Genomic DNA, 24,995 nt, shown 5'->3' on the forward strand with positions numbered 1-24,995 from the left:
CTAGTGTTGTCACGGTACCAAAATTTCAGTATTCGGTAACAATACCAGTGAAAATCCACGGTTCTCGGTACCAAAGCAAAACATGCTAGTTAAAAAATTTGACTATACTTTCGTTTAATCCAAACTGTGTACATATTTAATTTTAAAGGGCTTTTGAAAACCTTCTAGAGTTATTCAGCAAAGAATAACAACTAACTTAAGTTAGCTAAAAATAAATAAATAAAAAAAGCCCAGAACTGCTTTTCTGACTGATATGACACCAACAATGTTAACCATTTGTACATTCTCTAACACGCATATTTTAGATTCACAATTCATTTAAAAGCCTCTGGTGTGTAAGGTGGCTAATGCTAAACGTAAATTCAGTAAGATTATTATTCACGCTGGTGCTAATGATGTTCGACGTCGCCAGTCGGAGATCACTAAAAATAATATTAAAGAGGTGTGTGAACTTGCAAGCACGATGTCAGATGCTGTAATATGCTCTGGTCCCCTCCCTGCTTACTGTGGTGACGAGATACATAGCAGACTGTCGTCACTCAATGGCTGGAAGTGGTGCCCGCAAAATAACATAGGTTTCATAGACAATTGGATGACAATTCAATCTGACATTCAAATTAAAATATTAAATAATATCCATAACAGAAGCGGAGTTTCCCCACAGACTTGCACTCTATTTGTGGCGGCATATATATGCAAATTCATTCTCTGCCAGCAGGAGGCGCTTGTAGAGCGGGAGAGATGGAGGTTTCCCCGGTAACGGCTGTCTTTTGACAACACTAATAGAGACTGTGTCTGTTCCCCGAACTAGAAAATACAAAAAACGTCCAAAACAATTCAAGAGTAACAATTTAATTGTTCAACAAATAAAAAACAGATATAATGCAGATTAAAAAAATAAATAAATAAAGCTTTGCTTAATGAATATTAGATCCCTTTCTACAAAAGTACTTTTTGTAAATGATATGATCACAGATCATAACTTAGATGTGCTCTGTTTGACAGAAACCTGGCTAAAACCTGATGATTACATTATTTTAAATGAGTCTACCCCCTAAGATTACTGTTATAAACATGAGCCACGTCCAAAAGGTAAAGGGGGAGGTGTTGCTACAATTTATAGTAATATTTTCAGTATTTCTTAGAGATATGGTTTGAAGTAATGGTGATTCATATAACATTACCCAGAGAAACAAGTGTTAATGATAAATCCCCTGTGATGTTTGTACTGGCTACTGTATACAGGCCACCAGGGCACCATACAGACTTTATCCACGAATTTGCTGATTTTCTATCTGAGTTAGTTCTGGCTGCAGGTAAAGTCTTAATTGTTGGTGATTTTTATATGCATGTTGATAATGAAAAATATACATTGAGATCAGCATTTATAGACATTCTAAACAGCCCGGAAAATGGAGCGCAGCTGGAAGAAAACAGAACTAGAGGTATTCCTTATTGCATGGAGGGAAAGTACTTTTACTTATAGAAAAGCTTTAAAAACTGATAGATCTACTTCATTTTGTCTCTCTTAGAAGAGAACAAACACTACCCCAGTCATTTATTCAATACAGTGGCTAAATTAACGAAAAATAAAGCATCAACAGCAGTAATGACTTTATGAACTTCTTTAATTCCAAGTAGGGATGGGTGATATCTTATCGTTTGCGATATACCGGTAAAAATTCTCCACATGATAAGAATTCGTCTTCCCGCGATAATAACGATAAAGTCTAGTTGTTGACATATTTCTGTGTGCGACTGTGTGGAGTGACGTGAAGGAAGGCGGACGTGAAATTGAGCAGCTCCTAATACAATCTGGAACAGGTTTGGATAGGGCTGTGCAGTGCGACAAAAATCGGTCTGAGCCTTGAGTAAATGTACTACAGTAGCACATGTGCGACACAGTTTTACATGTGTATGAGTCGTTTACAAACCTGTTGTCCAACAAAGATATTTTAATTTATTGACATGCTTTTTCTCCATATTAACTTCATAACATAGTATGCGATTTTTACAGGGAAACCCCTTCGAAACGCGATTGGACTAGTTTTATTGCGAAAACCTGTTCATAGACCTGCTGTCAGAGAGTGCATCTCATTCAGACCTGCTGTTTTTGTTTCGCGCAGATGTTTTATGTAGCAAATAAATAAATAACACCTAAAGTCGATATCGCCCATCCCTAGTTCCAAGATCGATTCTATTAGAGATAAAATTCTAACCATGCAGTCGTCAGCCACAGTATTGCATCATCTATATGCACTATAGATCCCCCGAGGAACAATTCCCCTCATTCTCTGCTATAGGACAGGAAGAATTGTATAACCTTGTCAAATCATCTAAACCAACAACATGTACTGTTTGTTAGACCCTGTTCCATCTAAGCTACTAAAAAAGGTGCTTCCAGAAGTCATAGATCCTCTTCTGAATATTATTATTTAATCAATGTCATTAGGATATGTCCCTACAACCTTCAAACTGGCTGTTATTAAGCCTTTCGTTAAAAAAAAAACAACTTGATCCTAGAGAATTAGATAATTACAGACTGATCTCAAATCTCCCTTTTCTGTCAAAAATACTAGAAAAGGCGTTGGCATTAGTGGAATTGCATTGGCATGGTTCAAATATTATCTGACTGTCAATAAATTCGTAGCAGTGAATGATGAGATATCATATCGATCACAAGTACAGTATGGAGTACCACAAGGCTCAGTACTAGAACCGTTGCTTTTTTTACACTTTACATGTTACCCTTGGGAGATATCATCAGGAAACATGGTGTTAGCTTTTACTGTTATGCTGATGAAACTCAGCTCTATATTTCTTTGCGGCCCGATGATACATACCGGTTTGCAAAACTAGCAGAATGCATAGTTGATATAAAAAAAAGTGGACTACTAGTAATTTACTGCTAAATTCTGAAAAACACATGTTTTAATTATTGGACCAAAAACCTCTGCATGTAATAACTTAAAACACTGTCTTACACTTGATGTCTGCTCTGTTAATTCTTCGTCATCAGTTAGGAACCTAGGTGTGCTATTTGATAGCAATCTTTGCTTTAAAAAAAACATGTTTCTAGCATTTGTGAAACCGCATTTTTCCATCTTAAAAATATATCTAAATTACGACCTATGCTCTCAATGTCAAATACAGAAACGTTAATTCATGTGTTCATGACCTCAAGTTTAGATTATTGTAATGCTTTATTGGGTGGTTTCTCTGTGCACTTAATAAACACACTCCAGCTGATCCAAAATGCAGCAGCTAGAGTTCTTACTAGAAACAGGAAGTATGACCATATTAGCCCGGTTCTGTCAACTCTGCACTGGCTCCCTAGCACCTAGACATGACCTCTACAGCCCTGAATGTCAATGGAGACCATGTCAACTAGATGAGCCCTATAGACAGATCTCCTGTGAAGACCTTGTCACCTCGACGACCATCGGCACAAGACCACGGGAACCAGACGATTCCTCTGCTCAATCTTACCGCTTTTCCACCGGGGCTGGAGCCGGAGCCCAATTGGGAACCGGGCCACGCTTTTCCACTCAAAAAATTCCTGGGACGGTGCCCAGATTCTGGTTCCGAACCGGCCCCAAAACCTTGCTGGTCTCGAACAAGGGAACCTATGACATCAATAGGCAGAGCTTCCACTACAGACCGCAGTTTGAAAGGAGTCATTAGGCTTGTTCGAGATGCATCGGTACTGTGCAGACTGATCGGCATATGAAATCAAAGTACAGCGAGAGCGACTGGAGAGCAGACGACTCTTTATGCTTTTGAATTACTCTCGCTGTACTTTGAGGTCACACACCGATCGGTTTGCATGGCGCCAATGCATCTCGAACAAGTCTATATTTAAAAGCCGTCGAAATCCAGGTAAATTAACAACAACAATTAAATAAGTCAGTTCAGCAGTGGTCAGCAGAAGAGATCAACGCTGTTCTTCTGCAAGAGATACCAAGCGATTCCGGTCACAGGTTGGTGATGTAGTAGAGGGTTCTGCTCCCTGCCAGTGGAAACGTAAGCCAGTTCTGAATGGAATTGAATGAGGAGAAAAAAAAAGCAGAATAGTTTTGTTCCATTATCAGCGCTGTGGATTTACTGTGAGGATCTTTGATCTTCAGTGTAAGATCTTCTGCTGTGACACAGATAAAGGAGTTTCGTGTGTGTGCTCAGACTGAATCTCATGTTGAGAGTAGAGGTTTCTGCCTGATCCTCCTGGCTCAGAGATTTCTGGTTCTGACAGCACCTTCCCATCAAAAGCTTCACCCTCTGCATAATCCTGTTTTATTCTTAACATTTTTGCTTTGAAGCTCTCTAATCAGAGCTTGTGTTCTGCTCTCGACTGGACTGATGACCCTAGAGGTCATGAGAATGTGATGTGTGGCACACTGTGTGCTGCTTTTGCTTGATGTCATGTACGTTGCAGTTGTTAAAGTCAGATGTGATGGGATGCCACAATGTCTGATGTTCTGATGGTGTCATGTCTCCTCTAGGCCACAGTGTCTGGTGATGACTGGAGCTCCAAACTCACGTCCAGCTCTTCTTCATCTGGTCCATGCCTTCACCAAGAACGTGGGTCTGATGGTGTGCGGCCATGTGCGCATCGTGAGTACCTGAACAATCCGTCCTGCGTTCCTACTGTACACTGAGAGCACATTGTGTGTGTGTTGTTTTAGGAGCGAGTAGAACGTTGAATGGTTTGGTCATGCAGCTCTCATTGGAACATGTTCTTGGAATAATGAAACTCTGTGGGGACAGAGATTATAGTAGTGTAGAATAAACCAGTCTGTATGGACCATGCCAGTCACAAGTACATTGTCTGGAAAAGCCTCCGTCGGGTCATTCAACCATGAGCTGATCTCTCCACATGTGTATTCGTTCCCAGAGCTCCCGGCGGCCCAACTTTAAAGAGATAAACAGTGATATGCTGCGCTACCAAAGGTGGCTCCTCAACAACAACTCCAAGGCATTTTACACGCCTGTGGTGGCTGAAGACCTTCGTCAAGGAACCCAGTACCTGCTGCAGGTGTGTGTGTGTGAGAAGGGGGGGTTTATAGCCCTATTCCCAAAAGATTTGTTTAAGACTTGTTTATGGGATCTTGCTCACTGATTGATTTGAACATGTTTTTACTTCTACACATGTCCGATCTGTACAAAAACATTTTTTTAAATTGGCTATATGCCCCTTTGCACAGCCTAAAATTGGGCTTTTCTATCCTTTGATTTCTTCACTTTCTGCCTAGTACATGTGAGCCCATAATCTGCTCATAGCTGAATTCTGTTATAACCAGGGCTTGACGTTAACACCCACCAACCAGCCTAATGCTGTGGCGGGTAACACGGTCACTCCCACAAGCCACTTTGGCGGGGTGAATTTTATATACAGTAACAGACCTCGGCATTAATGCTTGTCAAGGACAAGTGGATTTTTTGAAGGGGCAAGTGAAAGGGAATTTTACTTGCCTAGCCTGACAACTAATCTGATTAAAGCATCTAACTAGGGAAGCACTGAAATTTCTGAGACAATTTTATTACATTTGTTGTAAACAGCGATTGATAATGGTGCAGTCTGTCTGTGTGTGAGAGAATCTCGTGGAGAAATAAAAAAAAATGATCACAACTGCACACAGAAGAAGCATAATGCGGTAAAAATGTAGTACGGTACATTTTTAATGTACATTGATTACATTGATTTTATACAAGAGTTTAAACGAGTAGTTAATATTAAGTGACTTACATTTTAGTACAATATTGTCAGTCTTGACTGTTTTTGCTCGATTTGATTAACAAAAATAGTTCAAACAAAGATCGCAGCAGAACAGTCGCGCATCTCTGAGCGACACACAGCGCTGTTTCCTTACTGAATGATTCAGCGTTTCTGAATAAATAATTTGAGTCAATGATTCAGTAGTTCATAAAGACAGGCACTCACTTCATTCTTAAATGAATCCGCCGTCTGAACGAATCGTTTGAATGAATGACTCAGTGACTCACTGATAAGATCTACTGGCGGTTTACTTTCATATTTAAAAGTATCTTAGCTTTTTGCATTTTTGTCCCCAACATTTCATATTTGTATGTTAAAAAACTGATTTAAAACCGCAAGCTCGTAACATTATTTATGCTGTTGTACTTTTGCAGTGTGAATGCTTCATTAAACTGTGTGTGTAAATGCATCTAAACACTTCAGCCGCTTCTGTTTCTTCTGCAGGGGAAAGATCGGTTTTGTTCATAATGATTTCATTTGATTGGTAACAGCCCTATAGTGTCTTATTAGATGAAGTGAAATTATTAATAAAATGTAAGAATTTGATATGAAAGATGACGCGTGCATTTAATAAGGTTAAGAAAAAACTGCCCTTTATATAGGCAAAAAAAGACCTTGAAATCAATTTAAATCAATTTTAGTATGCAGTAACTTTAGTTATATACAATGTCATTTCCAACAACAAAATTGTGGCCAGTGAAAATGCTGAGTGGCCAGTCATTTTGGAAAACCACTAGCCACAGTGGCTGCTGAGCAAAAAAGTTAATGTCAAGCCCTGGTTATAACCCATTTGGAAATATTTACTTCTCGTGTGTGTGTGTGTGCGTGTGTGTTGCACATGCTGATAGGGCCTCAGGAAACCTCCTTTCTCTGCATTATTGGACATGCTAACTGTTGCTGTAATTCAGAAAGGCTAAATAAACTTAGTAAATGGAAAAAACACACTCTATGAAGGTTGAGGTTAGGGTTTGTCAGGAGCTCAGTATTAAAGCTTTTTTGCCTATAGAAATAATTCCTCTGTGTGTGATTTACAGGCTGCTGGTCTGGGTAGATTGAGGCCCAACACTCTGGTGCTCGGCTTCAAGAACGACTGGCGTATTGGAGATATAAAGGACGTTGAGACCTACATAAACCTAATGCAGTGGGTTTCATCTTCTGTTTGAAAACAATCCGCTATTAATAAAAATCTGATTGAATGAGTGTGGCAGCAGCTTCTGTTATGCTCATACAGTGATAGTGAAGTGATTGTTTGTTTTTCTGCTATTCATCTACGTAACATGAGATTCCAGATGAGTAAAAGCTAATCAGAATTTTTTGTTTTAGCTACAGAAGAGAGAAATGGATGCTAAACAGTGTCAGAAAGTATGTGTAAAACAGCTTGTCAGTGGGGCAGCAGTACTGTCAGAGATGTGTACATGATCTATTGTGGACCACTCCGTGACAAGCTGTTGCAAGCCTAAATGTATCATTTTCTTTTAACACGTATTGTTTTCTGGCATTAATTTTAATTCATAAATGTGCAGTTTTTCCCATGACGTGTTCAGGTGCATTGATGTATTTCTAGTATATGTACAGCTGAAGAACATCTGGTAGATGTTTATGCAGCTTTGAAGTAAATGGTGTGGGTCTTGATCCTGTCAGACATTAACACTTGTTTATTTGTGTGTGTGTGTGTGTGTGTGTGTGTGTGTAGTGATGCGTTTGATTTTCAGTACGGTGTCGTCATTCTCAGACTGCGAGAGGGACTCGATATTTCTCACATTCAAGGCCAAGGTACAGTGCTGTACATTTAACTACTACACTAACCAGTCTCTTTTAAAGAATAAACATATTTTGACAAATGCTGCTGCGTAGTGCTGTTGATTTATTGTGAAGAGTGGAATCACAGTTCGCTAACGATGAACTACACAAGTCGAATATTGACTCTTTACATGGCCTCTCATAGGAACAAAGTGTTTTAAAGGTAGGGTAGGTGATTTCGGAAAGGCTAGTGATAGCAAGCTAGCTTTGAAAGCAAGATCCCCTCCCTCCCTGCGTAATCACTGCAACGCCACGCCTTCTCTAGACCAGCGAGACGTTGATTAGCTCATGTCTCGTTCACCAGTGAGAATCATCACAGTAATAAGGCCTTTCGTTCTCGCTGGAACACGCTGATGACGTATCAAATGTATGCAAACACATATTTTGACAGGCAGCCTATCGTAATGTTCGGACCGAGGGATATGATTGGACGAAGATATTTTACGGTCCTACTCCTTCCACAGACAATATAAATACATATAAATACATTTAGAGCACTTGATTTAGGGATTGCTATCGGAATGTGAAGAGATTTTCAACCAGCGTAACAAAAAATGTTTCTGACCCAAATCACCTACCCTGCCTTTAACTCTTTAAAGCCTTTAAGACACTGAGTTGGATATGCGTGGTGGACCTGCAGTGTTTGGCCTGATGAAATTGTCCATGTAATGAGGTCGTTTTCTGTTGGTCATTAACTGGACTTCCCGTTCACGCTAAATTTGAATTTGCCTTGATCTCAAAGCAATGCTGAACTTTCCCTTTGTTTCTAAAGATGATTCTTCAGCTGTGAAGGATGTGGTGGTTTCAGTGGACATGAGCAAAGACTCGGATGGAGACTCGTCCAAACCCTCCTCCAAGGCCACCAGTGTCCAGAACAGCCCGGCTGTCCAGAAAGGTTGGCGCTTTTACTTCTCAGTATGTTCGTGAAGAAGTTAGTTGTTCACCACAGAGTTACTTGTGTCTTTTAAATATTAATTTGTTGTAGAAAATGCTGAAAATGAAAAGGCAGATGAGTTTATTTCCCAGGAGTATTTTGTAAAATGTTCCTCTTTGGCAGTAGTTGCTCAGAAGTCATAGGGTGACCTTCTGATTCAGCGTATCCTTTTGGGGCCAGTTCTCATTGAAAACATTTCACATCCCATCTCATCCACACCATGTGTAGGGTTGGGTACCGTTCACATTTTAACCGGTATGGTACCGGTATCGGTACCTGAATTTCGGTGCCGGTACCCAATGGTACCTTTTTTCGGTACTTTACTCTCTGTGTAATTACAAAGACATTTATTTCAGTGAAAAAATAAGTCAAAAATTCTCAGTTTCAACATTTTGAACAATAGGGCCCTACAAACCTTTTTTTTCTTTTCTTTTTTTCTCCAGAAATTCTTGTTTTAATTTTTCTGAAAATCAAATGAAGGCATTAAACATTTATTTTAAATCAAATGAAAATTAAACCCTTTTATGTTTTGGCAAACTAACTGAGGTTTACTGTTGAAATTAATACATGGAAGAAAAATTGTGTGAATATTCCTTAAAACAATTTTTAATAGGCTAATAATTGTATTATTTTTCTACAATTAAGTGATAAATCTAGTTGTAATATTTATTTTTATCATTTAATTGTTTTATTTAAATTTGATAGAAAATGGAATATTTAAAGATGTACATTATACTTTACAAAAGTAATACAAGAGTAATATATTTCTGTTACATGTTAAACCGTACTTTTATTTTGACAGGTTGCCATGAAGTTTCTGTGTGTATGTCGAGTATGATGATGCTAGTTTTCTCAAATGAAACGGTAAAATTCTCGCGAAGTGACTCTCACAGCAGCTCTGGAGATTAAATTTGTGTTCATGCCGTCATATAGTGAGACGCAGAGGCCGAAAATCACCGCGAGCGTCATGCGTGCTTCAGTATTTGTGTGGTAAACAAAACCGCGTTTCCGCCATTCATACATACAGAGGCAAGCAGAACATGCAGGATTCACATTTAAACCGTCTTTTTGCATTTTGATATTCACAGACACTAGTTCATATCACGATTCGAATTAAGTGGCAGTGGCTACTTTTGATTTATTCGTCCAAAATTGACGAATTCCGTGGCATTCCGCACTATAGAGTAAATTACGTTTTTTATTAATGGACTCCGCGATCCCGTCCGCGTTTTCGCAGAAACCATATGGCCCTAGAAATGTAACCACACTTCAAAACATTTCGTCTTGCCCTGTGTGTTGTTTGAATGAGTTGCAGGGGTGACCTCATGTCACAGGGTCTCTGTTTCTCTCTGTAGCGGATGCACCCAGATGCGATTTCAGGTACCGAAATTTGGCACCGATTGATTTAACGTGAATCGGTACTCGGTAGTACCAACGCAATTCGGTCGGTACCCCTAAAAGTACCGAGTTCGGTACCCAACCCTATCCATGTGTTTTCTGAAATGTCTTCCCAACACAAAACAAGCAAAGCATGTTCTCTGAAGAACCAGGCTGGGAACACAGCGAGTGTTGATGTCTGTCTATGATAAATTACTCCGAGGTCTGCAGTATCGACCTCTCAGCTCCATCTGACTCTGGAGGACTCTCTGAAGCCTGAGAATATAACCATAATAAAAAACAAATATAGCCACAAGCGGCGATCAGCAGGGGTCAGTCATGTGAGAAAACTGGAGAAAATGAGCAGAACTGCCAAATTTGAAAGGACACGTGGATGTACAGCTTTCTCGATCATCTCCATTATGAGGTTTCTAGTGAATGCACTCACCCAGAGAAGTGAATCATTGCATTGGCCTGCTTCACCAGGTGTCCATATGTACGTTGTCCTATCTAGGCCACACCTGAAGAGTTCATTGGCTTGTATTTTCCAAATTCCCAAACACCTCTTCTCGAGTTTCACTACATGATATGCACAACTTTACACAGTTGTCTAGGACAACTTTGACAACATTTGTTTTCTCAATGCATGCTTGATTTAGTGCAAATAGAACACACAGCAGAAAAGTTCAAAATGGCAGAAAAATATCCAAGTTGCAATGGAAAACCTACGATTGATAACATAATCAGCAACTTTTAAACATTCAAGAAAGCTTTGTCATACAGCCCAGTATATACAGATCCAGATTGAAATCTGAAGATCATGTCTCCGCTGCCTTTGTGTTCAAACAGCAGAAAAGTGGAATATAGATTCCCTACCATACTTGCCATACCATAGAAGCATTGGGCTGGGCGATATGGCAAAAACAAAAACAAAAATCTCTATATATATATTTTTTTTTTTCAGAACGTTTGACCGATTCTCGATTTTTAAGTAACTTTTTCTTTATTAATCCTCTAGTTAAAATTAAACAAATCGTTTGTTAAATATATTTGCAAAAAAGATGCATGAACTACAACTACATCTTGTACAAACTTGTCTTATGCATATTATATGTTCAGAAATAATACAAGGAAAATGCTTTAAAAAGTCACTAACACCAGTAGACTGTTATTAACTATAAATGTTCTGTAAAAACAATGAACAGCAGCTTTCAGTCTGTCACTATAATGCAAATATGAAATATCAGACATACAGTAGTAGTTCTGAACAGCTTTTTATTTGATTGTGCTGCTTTCCATTGTTTTTTCTGTGAACATGGACGCGTTTGACTGTTGCGTCTCTTGCAGCATCTCATGCATTAAACGGCTTTCTAAAAGCACGGCGCTCAAGTTAAAAGAAGTTCAACTCCCGTCTTCCTGCTTTTTTTCCTATTCCACTGCCTGCGACGCATCTCTGTCAACACAAAAGCACATTCTGTGTGACGGGCACGTAGTGATATATTCTCATTCTGGTCCTTCTGTAAGAGACTGTTGTGTTTTTGTGTTCACGGAAACATGGCTCAACAACAGCGTTCCGGACTGCGCTATTCATCTCGAGAGTGGTTCATCACGCGCGCAGACATGCGGGTGAATCATTCTTTTCTCTTTACTGTTAACATTGGCATATTATCAAAGTGTCTAATTCTAACTTTTGGTAATATTTCGTGATTCCTCAATTCATAAAAAATAAAATCGTGGCAAAACATTAAATTCGAACGAATCGATAAAATCGGAAAAATTGCCCAGCTTCAAACTCTGGCATCCTCCAAATATGAACACCTTTATGGAGGTTATAAATGGACTGCGGTCCTTGGAGGCACAGATTTTTAAGATGCTTTTTGTTGGGTATCAGGGCATCGTGGAATTCCAGGAAATGAGCGAGCAGACACTGCAGCTAAAGAAGCTGAATGTGATCAGTATAGCACAAATAAACTTCACCAAATCAGATCTGTGGAAACAAACCCATTATCTCTGAAGCTATTTTGATGGACTGTGATGTCTATGTTCACACTTTCAGCCCAAATCTGTGTAGCTGATTGGAATCTGATCTAATTGATCGACTGTCCACACTGTATCGTATCTGTTCAGATCTGATTAATTTTACGAATATTTGCATTGGTTTCTACGGCAGTGATGTTGTGTTAGTGTGACTGTGCCAAAAAACAGCAATAACCGCAACATGGTTTGCAAAACAGAAGTTGTCTTACAGCGTGGCATGCTGCTTTTGCGCTGGATTTTATGAGACAGGAAGCTGGAATGTCTCTCTGCCGGGTCTCATGTGGAGACCAGCAGTTTTGTCATTTTCTGCTCGACTCGCTCTTCGCAACACAACCTTTATTTACAAAGACATTCAGCATGTTTACAAACAATGTCTGATGTGTTCACGTTTGTGAATATGAATGTAGATTGTACAAATTTGTAAAAATGTCATGTGATTTTTATTTTATTTATTTTTTGCCATGCACCCTTGGTAAATATGATCAGATTCCAATCGTATATGTACATAAAATCTGATTTGAACTGACAATCTGAATAAAGTTTAGGACTCTTTACTCTTCAGATGATTCTTATGAAAATATTTTTAATGAAGTGAGACCAGATTTTTAATTTAATTTTTTTTTTTTTATTAAAGACAAACTTTAAAAACCGTTTATAAAAGTCTTATCTACTTTTGTCTATGGTTTAATATAGTACACTTATTTACTTTTTCACTTGATTCTCGCTTTGAAATATTGGTGGTAACCTACATGGCACTAAATTATAAACAATCAATCCGAGTGAGATTTCAACACCATCCATCAGTTCTGATGTGTCGGAGTCTGAGGCCTGTGACTCACGGACAACAGCTCTGTTTCCACTGCTCCTGCCTGAAGTCTGTGCTTTGACGTAATGCCGCGTGGACTTTTGGGTGATAGTCCACTGTGAAGTGCCCATCAGTGAGGGTTTGTGAGCACTCCTTCACTCATAAGTGACCACAGACTCACAAAAGCTGCTCAGTGGCCTGTTGCATGAAGCTAACTGAACAAACTCTGTTTAAACCAACCTGGTTTAGATCAGGTTCAGCGGGCTCACAAAGCTCGGGAAGTGTGACACATACAGCAAACAGCCAATCACAGGGAACATGGAGAGTGTCAGCTCGCGAGAGTCGCTGCAATTCACTTCTCTGCTTAATATTTAGAAATGTTGTTATTAAAAATATAATGAATGCATTTACAAGGCAGGAATAAACAAAGTTTGAGAGGGCAGCAGAAAGACAATATGCACATGAGTCCACTAAATTTAATAATTTCTATAGTTTCACAAAGAGCTCAAAAGAAAATACATACGTTTAGTCATTTTAAAAGCTTTATTTATTCAAACTTATTTATAGGTTATGTATATGTTTAAATTAATTTAAATGCAAAGTTTAATATTAATTGCCATAGGGATACATGATATTGCTTTTTTTCCAATATCCAAAATATTGAGTATTCCGATATCCAAAGTTAGCCGATATTTTTCAACTCATTTTGGCCGATAGCTGATGCCGATACCGATATATTTCCTTTTGTTTGTAAACAACTAGGGCTGCCCTCGACTAAAGATTTTTCTGGTCGACTAGTAGTCATTCATTTTAAGCATTAGTCGCCTAATTGCACGTTTATTAATAAACCATTTAAATTATCAAGCGCATGCATAAAGCTTGCCACAGCACACCGGCAGAAGTAATGATGATTACTGTGTCAGGGAAAAACAGTATGTTTAAACTGCATTAACATTTTAATATTCTATTGATAAACTAGTGTTTTCTTTGTTTTCGGCTTAAGAGATTAATTCGGCGACAATGACTCCACAGTAGTGGATGCGCCTGCATGCAAGTTTCATACGGATTACATCATCTGAGAATAGGCTATTTGTTTTTTCAGATGTGAATTGTTTCATTTGAAAGTAGGCATTTCACTCTCTATAGATATATTTTTCATGTCTGTAAGGCAAGTATACACAGAGTTTCGCGCTCAAGTTCACAGAGACCGAGACGGCAGAAAGCGCATCCTGTTTGCTTTCATTATTTTACAAAAGCGCAATGTTTTGTTGTTATAGTGAGTGCACACAAATAAACATACAGGCTTTACAGATTCAAAAGATATATTACTCTTATCTGTATGACCAAAATGACGGAGTATTTTAAGAACAAGTGAGCGCACCGGCGCCTCCATCTGTCATGCTGTGAGCGCGCTACTGTTCAGACACTTGAATAGCGCACATTTTTCTAGGATAACATTAGATTGAGCGGCCATGTAAAGTTACTACTACTTACATATTTCAGATGATAAGCCATATTTGAGGTCGATGAATGATTGGCGAGCGTTTGGATGTACAGTATTACCACAAAGACCAGCCGTTAACGATCTGTCCGTGCACTTTTTGTTTCCAACTAAGCGACTAATTCAATTTTGGTCGACCAAGCCTCTTCTTGTCGACTAAAGGTTAGTCGACTATTAGTGGGCAGCCCTAGGAACAACACCAAGTCTCTCCTGTACAGAGATTATAAACAAATAATTTTTCATTTTGGTTAGTTTTTAACAAAAACTTACTTTTGAGAATTAAATAAACAGTGAAGTTCTTTTATAATGAGAGTAAATTGAAAGCTTTGAAAATAACTATAAATAAATCCTTAACATTTTATTTGAATATCTAACATTTGTAGATGGTCTAAAGCAAGAGTTGTACAAATTCTAAAAAAATATTTTAGAGCTCTTTAAGTTTAAGTCTTCATAATCTATTTGAAAAAAAAAAACATATTACACATTAATGAATAAATCTGTATATATATAAATTATTTAATTTACAAGTGTTTTATTCATGCAAGCTATACCTTCTGACCTTTAAATCAAACCATACTCGTGTTTTTATGACATCAATTACTGCTTTATTTAATCAGAAACGCATCTTAATGTTATTTGTGTAGTTTACTTTCATTTTATTACAAGTAGGCCAACAGCGCCCCCTAAGTAAATAAAAGGCCTCACCGGCCGGGCATTAGGACCCTCTGCTGCTGCTCGCGCTAGTAACTGTTGACTCTATCGCACACCGGATGCCTCATTCTGTACTCGCATTCTCAGATTAAATGCTCTAAACAGTGAATCTAATCGTCATTCAGGAAAAAGTTTGCTTCAAGAATGAGCCACACTGCTGACGTGATCTTATCTCTATCACACCCTGAGCACATGCGAGTTACTCGTCTTATCTGCAAGGTATATCGGCATAATTTTTCATATCGGGCCGATGCCGATATTTGCATTTTAAGCCATTATCAGCCGATTTCGATAACGTTTCGATAATATCGTGCATCCCTAAATTGCCAGTTCATATAATAATTATTTGAATATATTATATGACTTATAAGTAATTATAATTCATATAATATGAATTTAATAAATCATTAGCAGCAAAAGGCAAGCAATGTTGTCTCTAAAATTCTTTCAGTGTAAATTGCTTTAATTTGAAGCGAGAGATTTGGGGGAGTGGCTTATGTGCATCCGATATGTCACTTTGCTCACAACTGATTGGTCCAGCTTTGGTTTGCGAACTCTAACTCGGAATAAAACCTGCTCGGGAGTTACCATGGCGACGAAACACACTCGAAACCAACCTACCTTCTTGAGCCTGACAACTCAGAGTTTGCTCAAACGAAACGCGAACTTGCCTGGGTTAAAACCGAAACGGCTTCGTGCTACAGGCTTTACATTACAGCGAACAGGTTGGCCTGTCACCTGGTTTGTGTGTGTGTGTGTGTGTGTGTGTGTGTGTGTGTGTGGATGAAAGTGTGGTCAACTGCAGCTGAACAAGCCTCTCTTTGTGTTTGACTGACGCACATGTTTCCCATTGCAGCATTAGCAGACTTTAACCCTCTCGTGTTTTTTCCAAACATTATCCAGATGAGGATGAGGATGGCAAAGCCCACACTCAGCCGCTGTTGAAGAAAGGCAGGACATTTCTCTGATTCTCATTCTTTGCTTACGCTCTCTCTGACCTGCATGCACTTTCTCTTGGTGACGTTTTAGGATGCGCTGCTTTCATGAGTGTTTCTGCTGGTTTGACCTCTGACCTTCATCTCTACATGTGCTAGCGTGTGTTTCAGCTCCAACGATGTCACTTCCTGTCTGTGATCTAATGCTCGGTGTCTTCCTGCAGAACTGCTTCTCTTTCTGCTGACGACTTTCTTCAGTCTCTTTCCTTTCTTCTGTTTGTCCGATCCATTAGATACATGGCTCTCAGCTCTTGATCTGGAGTCTGAGCGTGTGTTTGTGTTTCAGATAAGAGGAGCCCGACGCTTCCCCTGAATGTGGCCGATCAGCGGCTGTTGGACGCCAGTCAGCAGTTCCAGCAGAAACAGGGGAAGGGCACCATCGACGTGTGGTGGCTCTTTGATGACGGAGGTGAGTGGAGAACGTACCGTTACGATGCACCGTGAAATCTGAACATTGGCCAGGATTCGATTTTGTTATTTTGGAAACAATTTGTTCTATTCTCCGAAATGTGATGCAAAAACAAATGTAACAAGGGCTCAGTGTGAACACGGTAAGTGTACTCGCACGTTAGATTATGTGTGATCTTTTGTGTGTAACCTCAACTTATGCTTCCAAAAACTAGTGAACTTAACCTGGCTAATGGGTTCAGCCTTTTTTCTGGAAGGTTAGGAACCGTTTTACTAAAGCAGCATCCAGTCAGGTCAGAGAAAACTACACCTGGGTCACAAGCTCTTAGGTGTGACTAAAATGGTACTTCAAGATAGGTGTCTTTTCATGTCATGATAATGATACATGTATATCACAGTCTTGTTTCATTTACATGGCAATTAAATTTCAATTTTCTCAGTACTAGTACAGCAGCAGGCTGCTGTCACTTTAAAATCGAGTGCACGCATGTGATTGTTCTCAACCGGTTACAGCCATTTAAGACATAACCGGCTGTGTTTACATGACAATTTAGCAAAACAGACTGTTTGACACGTTTGTGTGTATTTGGCCATTTGATTGTAATAATCTGTGAAAAGGACTTTTTAGTTATTTTTTTATTTTTATTTTTTCAGTCCTCATATCTCTCTCTCTCTGAGAGCACATGAAACCTGTCAGACAGCATACGAGCGCTAAATCGAGTTTTCTTCCAACGCTTTACAATCACTTGAACATTTGATCTGGAAAGACTTAAAAAACGTGCAAATGGTTACCTTTTGCCAAGTGGCAGTTCTGTAACTGTCCCGTCTGTTTTCCACATTGGCACTGGGCCACTGAGAGTCCTTATGGTACAGTTTTTTCAGTTTATTTTAAACACGCTTTTCATCAGCAGGGTACATTTACACTAGCTAACGTATTAAATGCATCTGAATACTGTGTTAGTGACTGAAGTAAGTGAGGTGGCACTCACTGGTGCGTCTGGACGGGCTGTAGATTGGTGTGGAGGTTAGAGGCGGTTCTGCACACAAACACCAGTGTGCTGAAGGTGAGGAGAGCAGCTGTGCAGCTTGCTCAGAGCTTCCTGATTTACAAGGCAATTCTCGATGACCTGTATGAGGTCCTGGCTTCCTTTGCTATTGCCCCTTTTATGCTGTAGCTGCTTTAATGCTGTCAAGACAGTGTCACGTTGTGTTAGTTCTCACACAGACGAGTGCTCGTCATGCCAGCAGTGAAGTGGCTCTGCAGCATCAAATCTGAGCTTGCGTCACAGCTGTCAGTGTTTAAGGCAGCAGTACAATAGCGTTTCCTTCAGGAACTTGCACAATAATAGATTCTGGTACAGTATGTGTGTAATTTGTACTAAAGCAACTCTAATGCATCCTCTCCTGCTGGAACAGGCTGATTCTTGTTTGTATTTTGTCTGTATCAGGTCTGACTCTACTAATCCCCTATCTGATCGCCAACAAGAAGAAATGGAAGGACTGTAAGATCCGCGTCTTCATCGGTGGAAAAATCAACAGGATCGACCATGACCGCAGAGCGTACGTGCTATAGCTGTAATCCTATGAAATCATGCTGTAATGACACTTTATATCAGAATCATAACTCAAGGAAAAAATAATATGCTTTCCCAAAACTGTTTAGATTCCCTCATCTCACAGTCCTGTAGTGTTGATGAGCTGGACTGTTGATCATATCAGTATGCCACGCTTCCTTTTCACATAAAGTGCTCTCTCTCTGAATGCACGTGGAGGTATTGTGTGTGTGTGTGTGTGTGTGAGAGAGAGACAAATGTTTCCCATTGTCCTCTGCAGCTGCTGCCAGAGCCTTTGTTAGCTATAATTAGACGTGTTCCAGCAGCGAGGTCTTCATAGAAACCGTGAGAGGTCTTTACACATGTGCAGCTGAACATGTCCGTGAGGTTCATTTTCATGGATCTGTTGAATCTGCATCACTGCAGTCATGATCACGCGTGGAGCTGCTGGATCTCAGGAGCATTCCAGGAACTGTCTCAGCTGCTGCGTTGGGAAACTTAATTGTTCAGTGCGAGGATACAGTGGCAAATATTGCATACATTATTTATTATTGCCTGTTAAATATGTAATGTGGCTTTGTTGTGTCCTTAGCATGGCCACATTGCTCAGCAAGTTCAGGATCGATTTCTCTGACATCACGGTCCTGGGCGACATCAACACAAAGCCCAAGTCAGAGGGGTATGAACATCATTCATCTCTTACATAAGCTCTTTCCTCAACATTCTTCACTGTTAATTGTTTGGGGATTTGTGTGGAATGTGTAAGATATTTGAGGGCTAGTTTTGCATTTGGGGTCTTTTTGTTAATTGATTAGCATTCAGCAGTCAGTGATGATTCTGAATTGGTCCATGGAAGATCTGAATACACTCAAGAGTTTAGTTTAAACCTTGGCTGGACGAAGACGCTTATGTGCACAGACAAAATGCCGTGTTCTGGCAGTTACATAGAAAAACCTATCTGTCACCAATCACACTTTAACAGACCTGATTTCAGAACTGTCGATCTTGTGTTTGACGTCAGAGGAACTTATAAAAACCGTTACTGAAATGGCTTTGTGATTTGGATTGGACATGTCAGAGGGAAAGTTCCACTTCAGGTTTCTCAGCACTGACCTCTTGTGTTTGTCATTCAGTTTGACCGAGTTTGCTCAGATGATCGAGCCATATAAGCTGAGAGAAGATGACATGGAGCAGGAAGCTGCTGAGAAGCTGAAGAGCGAAGAGCCCTGGAGAATCACAGACAATGAGCTGGAGCTCTACAAAGCCAAGGTCTCAACACACACCTCCTGTCACATTTACAGATGATCGATCAGAGCTGATGCTGAGAAATGTAGTGCCACACAAAGCACAGCGTGTTACACAGCACAGGAGTACAGGAGCTCACACCACCGGCGTCCTACGCTGTATGGGATTTGAATCATTCCCTGGTCTGAACAATCATAGATCAGTGAGAAACATTATATGAATACATATGAATGACATAAATGATAGAAGTTGTAGTCTGACCGATCTGAAGGATTTGAGAGATATCGTTAACTTAGAGCCTCTTACTGTATTATCAACACAAGGAAGACACGAGTGTAATAAAAGGGGTTTTATTAACAGAAGGATAGACAAGAGTAACTAACAAATGAAATGAAAATTCTGGATGCACTTGGCTGAGAACTGAAACCGAAAATGCTTTGTATTAATTATTTATTATTTTATTAAATAATATAAAGTTATTTTGTAAGACTTTTTAATTTAACTCAATTTTAATGATACTGAATTTAAAAAACACGAGCCAATGAAATGCACTGGCTCCCATTTATATAGGATTCAAAGACCTCACTTTTTTTTGAGTAATGTTTTAGAAAAGAGCATGATGTTGGCTTTTTGTCGAGAGAGGACAAAAAGGGCCCAAAATTAAGCCCTGTGGCACCCCACAAGTGACAGATGCTGCAAATGATAGAAGATGAGACCTTCAAATCTCTACGTTTTAAAGATGGGTACAGAACCACGCATGTTGAGTTAGCATGTGTCCTAACCTATTGTTTTTACCTCTCAGGAAGAGCAGTGATTGAGCGTATCCAACAGAACTAGAGCAGCACTGGTCCTGCACGCAGAAGTCTTACTGACGTAGTGTTAGAGGCAAAAGTAATCAGTCCTGATCTATTAGCAGAAAGAATGGCATTTTTAGACAGTTATGTCCAAGAACAAGTCTAGCTAAAATGCTCATGACTCAGTAGAGTAAAATGATGGTATTTAGATGCTCCGTTTCCTGTTTCCAAATGCTTGTCTGCAGAGTTTTTCTCAGCTGCTAACAGATAACAGCAACTTCAGTCTTCCTGCTAATTGATTTGTTTGTTTCCTCAGAGTAACCGTCAGATCCGACTGAACGAGCTGTTGAAGGAGCACTCGCGCACAGCCAACCTCATCGTCATGTAAGTTACAAACACCAGCGTTTCAGTGACTCGTAAAGACGGTCACATGCTGCCACCTACTGACTGAAAGAACAAACACACATCCGCAAACAACCAGAAGTCTTAGTGTTGTTGGGCTGTTATATCAGCACTTCTGGAGCACATCTGCAATGCTGCAGTGCCGTGTTTGCTGTCATTGTCAAAGACAGAGCTGTAAATACCACAGCAGAGTGAATGGTTATTTGAGAGAGGCTAGTTAGCTGAAGTGGTCATGTTTCCAGCCAGCACTAATAGTGTGTCTGTGTGTGTCTGTGTGTGTGGTGTAACAGGAGCATGCCGCTGGCCAGGAAAGGAGCCGTCTCCAGCGCTCTTTACATGGCCTGGCTGGACACACTATCCAAAGACCTGCCACCCATCCTCTTAGTGCGCGGGAACCATCAGAGCGTCCTCACCTTCTACTCGTAGAGCGCTCACAGACGCATCTGCCCACTCAAGCACAGCACCTCTGACTGATGATGATGATGATGATGCTGATAGACGTTTCTCGACAGAGCTGAAACAAACGGACTCCTTCCACGCTGCAGCTCAACAGCGAAGATCAACGCTTGACGGTTTATATTGTCTTGAGCTCACAGGTTTCCGAGCACACGTTGTTACACTGATTGTTGTTATCACTGTTATCGTTATTATGACTGTCACAACTTTGAGTTGTGGATTTTTTTTTTTCTTCCTCTCTTTTTAGTTTGCTCTTGATGAAGCAATAATCACTTTTCTTATTTTCTCACTTTGAAGAAAACACACGATTCTTTGCTACACTTTATAGCCTTGTGGATGTGCCTTCCTGTGCAATCAGATTAAATTCTTAAACTTTTCCCTGACTGGTGATTTATAAGAGTTGTGGATTTTTTTTTTTTCTTCCTCTCTTTTTAGTTTGCTCTTGATGAAGCAATAATCACCTTTCTTATTTTCTCACTTTGAAGAAAACACACGATTTTTTGCTACACTTTATAGCCTTGTGGATGTGCCTTCCTGTGCAATCAGATTAAATTCTTAAACTTTTCCCTGACTGGTGATTTATAACGGAATAGATGTAGGCTGCTTGTTTTTATTGGGTTTTAAATGTAAATCTTCCTTGATTTGATCAAGTTTTAACTGAGGTTTCCACTGTGCCACGTTTTCACTTTTTTGTAGACAGATTTTTTGGTTGCTTTCTTCTTCAGAGTTTTACGTCTTCCTTGAAGCATTGAAAGAGTTGTGGAGTTTTAGCGCCGCACCCCTCCATGTACTTGTTACAACGATCGACCTGAACTACAGGGTGATTACATTCATCTTTCAAGTAGTCTAATGTAAAAAAGTCTGAATTCTACCAGAACTATATTAGTTTTCCCTAGTGTGCAGTTGAATGGTTTTTGGTGTGATGAAGAGAGGCTGATGAGTGCCGTCTGTCTGAAGAAAGCAGAGCCGTCAGATCCTTTCAAACTAACAATCAACCAAATAAGAGCAAAGCCCTCCAATCACAGATCCTGCTACAGACCAGACCTTTGCCTTAACAGATGAGCGGATGATTGTTGTTTTTACGGTCTTCAAGCCATACTGGCTAGTTGAATGACTAGGTGAATGCAGACAGAAATAGAGAGAGAGATGCTAGATGAACGGATGCCTGAAGCAGAATGCAGTCTTGACCAGAAAGCTCTCCCATCTTCACACCCTGTTAGTTTCATCAAGCAGTCTGGAATGGTGCCTTTTGTACCTTGGCAGAACTGCTCACTTGCAGCTGGTGTTTGCTTTTGAACACCACTGTTCCTGTTACGCTTCAAGGTTGGGCTGTTACTGTCCCCACCTGAAGCTGGGTCTTCTCTTCCTTCCTTCTGTTCTGCTTTCATTGGTCCGTGCGTTTCTGTGGTTAAAGGCCTTACTTGGAAATCCCAAGATGTGTTAATGTGTCATTGGAAGCTGTAAGAATTTATTCAGTGTTGAATGAAACTGATTTGTTCCTCTATGCAGATGGACTGCGTGTGACACGTGTATCTAAACTCAGGATCGAGTGCCGGGTTCGTCTTTACTGTCGGAGACTCCGTCAGTTTTTCTTCAGATGTGAGGAGAGCCGTCAAGGAAACTGATGCAGATTTCGCTCTGTTCTGTTCCTGAATGTCGTTCGCTCGTCCGGTTGATTCTTGTGATTGAATGCTGGGATGTTTGAGCAGATGTTTGTCGTATGGCCCATCATGCCTTCGTTTCAAACTATAGCTGGAGTGTTGGTCAGTTAGCCACATGTCCATCACATTAGCTGCAGCTCTTCGGTTTCCTCACACGTTTGACATTAGTTTTGTTCACAGGCTCAGTGTTGTGCTATTGCACGGCCCTGCCGTCTGTGTACCTGAGAAATACTCCATGTGACAGTTAGAATGAATATATTCATATTTATAGTTCTCAATATAACTAGTATTTAAAAGTATGTAAATGTGTGTGCGCCGCATATGCTTTGATTTGAAGTGGCTGACGTTAGTAAAGCTGACGGTACAATCTTACCGGTTGAAAATCCGTTGTGTGTTTGTACGTTGGTGTGGCTGTACAGCACCCGTTCACCCGACAATGACTAAATCACCAATTCAACGATTGCCTGTTATCTTGAATTATTAAGATACTTGTATATTATATTTAGAGATAGAAAATGGGAGAGTGTGACAAGCATATAAGGTGTTTCTCACTGATGCAGCTGTAGGTTTCCACACGCTGAGGAGCCTCTCAAAGCTTCCGCTGGTGTTTCTGTAGAAGATGAAGTCTTTTTTTGTCATGCCGTTTCTCATCCTGCAGAATGTGTTGCCAAAGTCTGTTTCATGTTCTCTCCTTAGCTTATTTCTGCATGTGAAAACAACTTGTAAAAATCTTTTAGCCTAACCAGATTAATCAAAGGAGTGGAATAATAATTGCAAATTAATATGGTGAGAAATATATTTATTTCAAGGGGGTTTTCTTACTGTAGTTTTATGTGATTTTTTTTTTCTTGTTCTTTTTTAGTTGTTTGGTTTAGTCTGCAAATTCAAACTAATCTTTGGGCTCATTTTTCAGTGTTTGTTCACATTTCTATCTTTTATACGCCTTTTAAGAGCGCTCTGTTGACCAGTGGATTGAGTTTCCTGCAGAACAGTGAGGGTGTATCTGGTTGACTGACTGATTGTGCTGGAACAGTAATGTTTTGATATACTCTACTGTTATTTGTCACACGTATGCTTTTTTCTAACATTTGAATGGTTAAGGGTATCAATGCTTTGTACATCTTTATTGCAATATATAAAAATAAACTGAAATGATAATCAGTTGCTGCAGTCTTTTTTTGTTGTTGCTTCTGAATGCAGATGAACTTCTGTCCACACTTCCGTTCAGGCCGTACAGTGCATGTTGAAAGTGTTCATTTAGGCCCAGGGTGAAAGAGTCTAAAGCACGAGCTACTGGAATTTACATTAGTATGGTGATTTATACTTTTATCCAGATTAGTGTCTTATAGTACACTTAACTCAGGTTACACTGCAGGGACTGAACTTAACGTATCATCCCTGCCTTCATGTGCTGGTCAGAAAACATGTTGAACACAGACGTCATATTCAGCTTCTGGTTAAACAAGTGATTCAGCTGAGGATCATAAAAAAACATCTGATGGATGGCCCTGTCAAAATGAACTGCTAGTGAACGACACTGTCATAGAAATTATTGCAATGATGAATGGAGAAAAAAAAAATATATATATATATATATATATATATGAATGATATATAGTGGTCGACTACTACAGGGGTTTAGTAATTTGGCCTATGCACTGGTAATTACATTTTCTCAAAGAATTATTAGGCAAGTCAATATTCTGAGCGTTTATTACATGCAGTATACAGTGGTGTGAAAAAGTGTTGGCCCCCTTCCTGATTTCTTATTTTTTTGCATGTCTGTCACTTTAATGTTTCAGACTCCAAAAAGTAGAGTTTGATGCTAGTAACAGCAAAGTCATGGGTTTGATTCCCAGGGAATCCTAATGAATCTAATGAACATTTATATTTAGTCATTTAGCAGATGCCTTTATCCAAAGCAACTTACAAATCAAAATCAACAAGAGAGCAAAGATATGCAAGTGCTATAACAGGTCTCAGTTGGCTTAACGCAGTACACGTAGCAAGCATTTTTTAAATTATATAATAAATAAAAAAAGAATAGAGCAAGCTTTTTTTTTTTTAAAAGAATAGGCAAGGCAAGGCAAGGCAAGTTTATTTATATAGCACATTTCATACACAATGGTAATTCAAAGTGCTTTACATAAAAGGAAGTAAAAAAATCACAACAATAAAACGGGGAACTTAAAAACTTTTAAAATTATTTAGAAATTGATTTAAAATGAATTTAAAACAGTTAAAAACAGAAAATGATTATACATAAAATACAGTGCAATCAGTTTGGACGTAGTTCAGTGCTCATTCAATAAATGCACAGCTAAACAGATGAGTTTTGAGTCTAGATTTAAATATGGCTACTGATTTAGCACATCTGATCTCTTCTGGAAGCTGGTTCCAACTGCTGGCGGCATAATAGCTAAAAGCGGACTCCCCTTGTTTTGTGTGAACCCTTGGTATTTCTAACTGACTTGATCCTAATGATCTGAGTGGTCTGTTAGGTTTATATTCAGTGAACATATCTGCTATGTATTTAGGTCCTA

At 39.5% G+C, this 24,995-nt stretch overlaps 1 protein-coding gene and 1 long non-coding RNA gene across 3 annotated transcripts in view; both read left to right on the forward strand.

The window, feature by feature from the left end:
- Positions 1-21,177, forward strand: part of LOC107669784 (solute carrier family 12 member 2-like) — a 24,572-nt gene extending 3,395 nt beyond the window's left edge. For both annotated transcript variants that reach the window (XM_016462177.1, XM_016462178.1), the window contains 12 exons: positions 4,500-4,611; positions 4,892-5,032; positions 6,808-6,914; positions 7,467-7,546; positions 8,346-8,468; positions 15,842-15,889; positions 16,220-16,342; positions 17,790-17,901; positions 18,487-18,573; positions 19,028-19,163; positions 20,250-20,317; positions 20,626-21,177. In XM_016462177.1, coding sequence (XP_016317663.1) covers positions 4,500-4,611; positions 4,892-5,032; positions 6,808-6,914; positions 7,467-7,546; positions 8,346-8,468; positions 15,842-15,889; positions 16,220-16,342; positions 17,790-17,901; positions 18,487-18,573; positions 19,028-19,163; positions 20,250-20,317; positions 20,626-20,761 — 1,273 coding nt within the window. In that variant the 3' untranslated portion in view covers positions 20,762-21,177. The remainder of the gene's footprint in view (positions 1-4,499; positions 4,612-4,891; positions 5,033-6,807; positions 6,915-7,466; positions 7,547-8,345; positions 8,469-15,841; positions 15,890-16,219; positions 16,343-17,789; positions 17,902-18,486; positions 18,574-19,027; positions 19,164-20,249; positions 20,318-20,625) is intronic.
- A 21-nt stretch (positions 21,178-21,198) lies between these two features.
- The window catches only part of LOC107669785 (uncharacterized), an 11,499-nt gene continuing 7,702 nt past the window's right edge, over positions 21,199-24,995 (forward strand). Inside the window, exon 1 of the long non-coding RNA XR_001632036.1 lies at positions 21,199-23,174. This is a non-coding gene — a long non-coding RNA (uncharacterized LOC107669785). The remainder of the gene's footprint in view (positions 23,175-24,995) is intronic.

This window comes from Sinocyclocheilus anshuiensis, unplaced genomic scaffold, assembly GCF_001515605.1.
Source record: "Sinocyclocheilus anshuiensis isolate Anshui unplaced genomic scaffold, SAMN03320099.WGS_v1.1 scaffold889, whole genome shotgun sequence".
NCBI classification, from domain to species: Eukaryota; Metazoa; Chordata; class Actinopteri; order Cypriniformes; family Cyprinidae; genus Sinocyclocheilus; species Sinocyclocheilus anshuiensis.